We start from the raw sequence: 6,844 nt of genomic DNA, 5'->3' as shown, positions 1-6,844 counted from the left end.
GCATAGGGGCCTTCCACAAAGGGGAGGTTCAAGTCAAAACATGCCCACTAGATAGGGCCAGTAGGCGGATCTGAGGGTAAATGTACCCGAGGGGGAAAGGTGGCACACAACACTATCCTGGGAGTCCGGCAACGATTGGGATAAGCGCTTAAGAACCATCTCCGACATATTAGCTTAAACAGGGACAAACATCCATCTAAAATAAATGTCGCAGAACCCATCATGGGCAGCGTCTGGCACAAGGATCGATGGATTCGAGCAAATAAAAAAGAGTTCAGGGAACTCAAAGCATAGGGGCTAGTCTCCCAGCCATGGTCGAGCGATAATAGGGTACCTTCTCCATCGCCTATGGAAATGGTGAACCCTAAATGGATCTTATTCTTGATGGACTGGAGAGATCTCAAAAACTAAGATCCCTCCTTCCTATTTGGTTTTGATAAGGTGAAGCCAAAGTCCTCCATCATCCCTAAGAATCCACCAAATCCATTTCAACATCAACACCACATTCATCCGACGAGACGCTAAAATCTCTATGCCCCCAAGCTCCTTGGGGCGCAAATATCCGCCGATTTAACCATATGGTATTTCCGATGCCCATTAGACGCCTGCCAGAAGAAGCAAGAAAGCTCCTTGCCAAAGTTACCATGAACCCCCTCCGATAGGATATAGAGCCCCATCATATACATGGGAAGGTTGGAAAGGTTGTTGTTTCGAGAACCCACATAATGGGAATACATGATTTCTTTGTTCTCATGACTGTTACGCGATGATAACACAAATACTTCCAGTTGTACATAGAGATATAATGGAAAAGCACATCTATGAAGCACTTCTTGACCTCTGTAATTTTTCGCCGTTATCTCTCAAAAGTCGACTAGTGTTTAACGTCTCGCAAGGCTATGGGAAAACAACTTAGTCATACTATGTGAGCTAGATATCTACTTCCCACCCGCCTTTTTTATGTTACGGTGAATCTGTTGGTCCATATTGCCCCTGAGATCTATGATCATAGACTGGCATTCATTCCCAACATGATGCCATTCGATATGATGAATTAGCGTGAAGGGATACATTCATAACAGGGCCCGTCTAGTTGGAAGCATCGTCCAAGGCTTTCTGACAAGTGCATCTCGTTTTCCACGAGTTTTTTGCATGTCCGAAAATCTATCAGTTTTCCCGTTAAAAGCACCTTCATAGGATCAAAGGATTAGGTCACTCGATTTGGAAGAAGGATTTGCATGTGGACCTTGATACATCATCACGATGCAACAACTTTGACAAAGCACACCTAGTAGTTTTAAAACACCCGGAAGTGGTTGATCCTTGGTTGAAGAAGCACGAAATCAAAATAAAGAAAAAGCACCATAAACAACCAAAGATGAACGACCAAATCGTTAGAGAGCACAACTCCTCCTTCATGGCTTGGTTTCAAAGAGCAAATTCAGAATAAGTAATTGCCAACGAGTGATGAAGATGCAAGTCTCATATACGCCTTGGCACTTGGCCCCATATGCAACAGCGTGACTCATCAAGGCATATGTCTGATACGTCTCCAACGTATCTATAATTTATGAAGTATTCATGTTATTATATTATCTATTTTGGATGTTTATGGGCTTTACTAAATACTTTTATATTATTTTTGGGACTAACCTATTAACCGGAGGCCCAGCCCAAATTGCTGTTTTCTTGCCTATTTCAGTGTTTCGAAGAAAAGGAATATCAAACGGAGTCCAAACGGAATGAAACCTTCGGGAGAGTTATTTTTGGAACGGAAGCAATCCAGGAGACTTGGAGTAGACGTCAGGTAAGCTTCGAGGAAGCCACGAGGCAGGGAGGCGCGCCCTACCCCCCTGGGCGCGCCCCCACCCTCGTGGGCCCCTCGTGGCTCCCCTGACCGACTTCTTTCGCCTATATATATCCATATACCCTAAAAACATCGGGGAGCAGAATAGATCGGGAGTTTCGCCGCTGCAAGCCTCTATAGCCACCAAAAACCAATCGGGACCCTGTTCCATTACCCTGCCGGAGGGGGGTTCCCTCACCGGTGGCCATCTTCATCATCCCGGCGCTCTCCATGACGAGGAGGGAGTAGTTCACCCTCAGGGCTGAGGGTATGTACCAGTAGCTATGTGTTTGATCTCTCTCTCTCTCTCGTGTTCTTGAGATGGTACGATCTTGATAATCGCGAGCTTTGCTATTATAGTTGGATCTTATGATGTTTCTCCCCCTCTACTCTCTTGTAATTGATTGAGTTTTCCCTTTGAAGTTATCTTATCGGATTGAGTCTTTAAGGATTTGAGAACACTTGATGTATGTCTTGCATGTACTTATCTGTGGTGACAATGGGATATCACGTGATCCACTTGATGTATGTTTTGGTGATCAAATTGTGGGTTCACCTTGTGAACTTATGCATAGGGGTTGGCACACGTTATCGTCTTGACTCTCCGGTAGAAACTTTGGGGCACTCTTTGAAGTTCTTTGTGTTGGTTGAATAGATGAATCTGAGATTGTGTGATGCATATCATATAATCATACCCACGGATACTTGAGGTGACATTGGAGTATCTAGGTGACATTAGGGTTGTGGTTGATTTGTGTCTTAAGGTGTTATTCTAGTACGAACTCTATGATAGATCGAACGGAAAGAATAGCTTCGTGTTATTTTACTATGGACTCTTGAATAGATCGATCAGAAAGAATAAGTTTGAGGTGGTTTCGTACCCTACAATAATCTCTTCGTTTGTTCTCCGCTATTAGTGACTTTGGAGTGACTCTTTGTTGCATGTTGAGGGTTAGTTATATGATCCAATTATGTTATTATTGTTGAGAGAACTTGCACTAGTGAAAGTATGAACCCTAGGCCTTGTTTCCTAGCATTACAATATCGTTTGTGCTCACTTTTACCATTAGTTACCTTGCTGTTTTTATATTTTCAGATTACAAAAACCTATATCTATCATCCATATTGCACTTGTATCACCATCTCTTCGCCGAACTATTGCACCTATACAATTTACCATTGTATTGGGTGTGGTGGGGACACAAGAGACTCTTTGTTATTTGGTTGCAGGGTTGTTTGAGAGAGACCATCTTCACCCTACGCCTCCCACAGATTGATAAACCTTAGGTCATCCACTTGAGGGAAATTTGCTACTGTCCTACAAACCTCTGCACTTGGAGGCCCAACAACGTATACAAGAAGAAGGTTGCATAGTAGATATCAATGTCATCAATGGATACACATTCTATATGGAGGGCAAAGACAAAAATAGAGATTACTAGAACTCGGGAACGACGATGTATGCTTGCAGTGGTAATGTAAAACAAAGATATTACAAAAGGATTGAAGATACCTGGGAACTTGACTACTTGGTAGAGTAGAAGGTGACAATGTTCTGTGTCTGATGGCGCGAGGAGTGTCGTAAATGAATACCTTTATTTCACTACCTACTGGTGCAAAACTCATCGCCTAAATTGAGCCCTGGATATTTGCTAAGAAAGTGTCCCAATGCTTCTTCATAACCGACCCATGTTTTCATCAGGAGATGTAAAAGGAGTATCACCGGAATGGGTGAAGTCGCAAACAAGGAAGATTTTGACCAATTCGGCGACCCAAATAAAGAAGACAATGCTGATAAAGTATACTAATATACTACTCCCTCCCAACCATATTAATTGTCGCTGAATCGCATGTATCAAGAATTGTTTGATGTCTAGATACATGCGATTCAAATGATATTGATCGGAAGGAGTATCATTGCTAAATTCTTAAGATTTAAGAGGGCAGTTAGGGCATCTCCAAGGAGACCCGCAAAACACCGGTATAATATGTCTGACCGGACATTTTTGTTTACTTTTGCAATCCAATGGGGACCCTTATCGGTCCGCGAAGTGGTCTGAACGTCCGTTTCCCAGCAAAAGCAAGACAAACGTGGGGGAGCTATACCGGAGTCCGGATATCCACTTGACCAACCAAAAGTCTCCGTGTGGTCCTCCTTTCTTTTTCTCTCTCTTCACATGCATGGTCTCCCTCTCATTTCTTTCTTCCCAACCGGACACCACACCATAATCTCATCATATGGATTGTCCCGACCTACTTTTTCTCCTCCCAACCGGATATTTTGTGATTAACATTGGATGGCTCACTCCGGCATCATGTCCGCTGACCACGTCCAGACACAAAAACGAACATATACTAAAGACATTTGTGGGTCGGCGTTGGAGATGCCCTTAGTTTGGGAAAGGCTGAACTTGAATAGGTCCAATTAAATTCGTGAGGCAGTGGCTTGTTTTTTCTTTCTCTGCCAGGAGCCATTGGATAGAGTTGGATGGATGGTTGAAATCTGTTGGACTCCATGAACTCGTTCCATTTATATTGGTTAGATACTAACATAGGAGTAGGAGTGGCCATATATCAACACCCTAAAATGTGAGCAATGGCTAAGTTATGGACGGCATATCAGGCTGCCTTGACTAACCTTAAGATTTGCTCCTTCTGATTGGGCATGGGAAGGCTGGGATGAATCATTGATGGGATAGGAAGTTTTGGCTGACCCAATTGTGAGAAAGATTCGACCAGGCGGGCATTTGACTGGGCCTGCCTCCTATCCTATATACAAAGAACGTCTCTCTTATGCTTTTGCCGGCCTAGAGCATCTTTTTTTTTTTTTGAGACAAGCCTAGAGCATCTCTTGTTGTGTGCTTGGGTACCTAACGTCTTTTCGCTAAAAAGCAAAAAAATAAAGGAAAACAAACGTGCTAGCCTCTGCGGGTTGACTAATTTTTTTATCTACGTACGGGAAACCGTGTACTTGTACATTCTACTCAGTATGTAGCTAGCCCCACCTATATATATGTACCCCGTGGGAGTAACACCTGGCACAACCGCCGGAAGGAGCACACTAGCTAGTACACTACTGCTTCAACAAAAGAGAACGAGTACAGCACTCTGTCTGGATCTTTAGTTGGAGAAATAGTTAAAGTTGGGGATGGACTTGGGTGACCACTTCGAACGTTCCGGGCCGACGCATTTGATGGCAAGAGCCGGCTCCGGTTCTATTCGGATGATGATTGACTGGTATGTACACGTACGCGTTGCTCGATGGTATGCGTATACTTGTGGTGTGCATTTTCCGTGTATTAATTGGTGGATTAGAGGTCTATATATGCATGCATGGTGCACGAGGTGTAATGCACGGCATGGGTTCATAGGAAGTGTATACGTACGTCGGTACGTGGCATAAGGAGACACTGGAGTCATGCATGCATGCATGCCAGGCGTGCATATGCATGCCACAGTTTTCTTTTCAGCCAAATTAACGTGTGAACTGATCTATCTACGACTATCTTATAGGGACAAAGAGGAGCACCGCCGCTGCGTCGCCGCTAGCCTTGTCAACAGCACGTACGTCATGGAGAAGGACCGCGGCAGATGGAGCAGGGCGCAACTCGCGCCGGCGTGGTGGACGAGCTTTCACTTTCACTTGGAGCGCACGCGCCTACTTGAGGACGAACGTTCCATCTTTGGCGCTATCTACAGGCACGTGCCGCCGCCGGGCCAGCATCATCCCTCCGCTCCACACTACATCGTCGCCTTCAGGGGCACCATGACAGTAGATGACATGCAGCTTAACGCACACATCGTGACCAACACCGTGCATGACTCCAACCGCTCGCAGCTCGCTCACCAGGCGGTCCGCAACCTCCTCGCCACAGTCCACAGCCGATGCATCGTCTGGCTCACAGGCCACTCTCAGGGTGCGTCGCTGGCGCTGGAGGTGGGGCGGCACCTAATGCTAGACCACCGGCGCAACCTCCCGACCTTCCTCTTCAATCCGCCGCAGGTATCGCTGGCGCCCGTCATCAACTTGACGCATTCGCCGGACGACAAGACGGACCTGTACACCTTGAGCAAGCTCGTCAAGGCTGGCCTCGGGAAGGTCCTCCGTCCCCACCGGAAGCGCATGGAGAAGCTGTTCGAGCAGCTGTCCTCGTGGGCACCCAACCTGTACGTGCACGAGAAGGACTTCCTGTGCCAGGGCTTCATCGACTACTTCGAGCAGAGGGAGAAGCTGGAGAGGCGCTTCCGCGGAGCTGCCAGGTCGGCAACGGCACTCTCCTACCGTGACATGCTCTTTTACCTGCTCGGCAAGGCCAAGGAGCCGAGGCCGCACCTCCTGCCATCAGCAACGGTGTGGAAAAACTCGACCCATGTCTGCCGCCTTCGCTCACATGGTCTCAAGCAATGGTGGAAACCGGACGGTGAACTTATCTTGACCCCAAGGCGTTACACATATTAAGTGGATCTGGAGTGAGTATTACCGCCTTATCTGTCATAGTATATTAAGATTATCTATGGATAATGATATCTCCGAGGAAGTAGTAAAATAAGAAAATTTGGACCCACGTACACTACAAGTACCGTGGAGCGTGACGTAGTATTGTTATGTGTGCTATATATTTCTCAATTATGGGAGTAGTTTATTTTCGTACTAATTGTGGACCGGATATATGCTGGAATACTCGAGTGATAGATTAGAGCAAGGATAATAAGATAGCCCGCTGGCTATAAAATTATGTGATGTCACCTATAGTCATCATAAAGCCAAGCCATATAACAGGATAGCCATAGGCTGGCTGTTTGGTTGCCTTTATTAAAGATTCGGAAAAACTAACACCCACATGTGTGGGCGTTTGCACATCGCCCACACGCCTTCATCACCACTCATTTTGTCACGTACAAACAGATGACATCAGCAGAAATCTTTTTGGTTTTCGGCTTAAAAATGTTTTATCTCCTAATAAAAAAGCGAATTAAAAATCTGTTTTAACCATTAAA

General features: G+C 45.6%; 1 protein-coding gene across 1 annotated transcript; it reads left to right on the top strand.

Moving 5' to 3' along the window:
- The first annotated feature begins 4,994 nt into the window (after positions 1 to 4,994).
- Positions 4,995 to 6,305, top strand: LOC123121087 (GDSL esterase/lipase At4g10955-like). The gene is made up of 2 exons (XM_044541013.1): positions 4,995 to 5,083; positions 5,360 to 6,305. Exons 1-2 carry the CDS (start codon positions 4,995 to 4,997, stop codon positions 6,303 to 6,305), a joined length of 1,035 nt encoding a protein of 344 aa, XP_044396948.1.
- The last annotated feature ends 539 nt before the right edge of the window (positions 6,306 to 6,844 follow it).

This window comes from Triticum aestivum, chromosome 5D, assembly GCF_018294505.1.
Source record: "Triticum aestivum cultivar Chinese Spring chromosome 5D, IWGSC CS RefSeq v2.1, whole genome shotgun sequence".
NCBI lineage: Eukaryota > Viridiplantae > Streptophyta > Magnoliopsida > Poales > Poaceae > Triticum > Triticum aestivum.
This window is presented reverse-complemented; position numbering and strand designations above follow the sequence as displayed.

Coding starts and splice junctions, on each gene's coding strand:
- LOC123121087 (XM_044541013.1), top strand. CDS start 4,995: ATGGACTTGGGTGACCACTTCGAACGTTCCGGGCCGACGCATTTGATG. Junction 5,084..5,359: donor ATTCGGATGATGATTGACTG/GTATGTACACGT, acceptor ACTATCTTATAG/GGACAAAGAGGAGCACCGCC.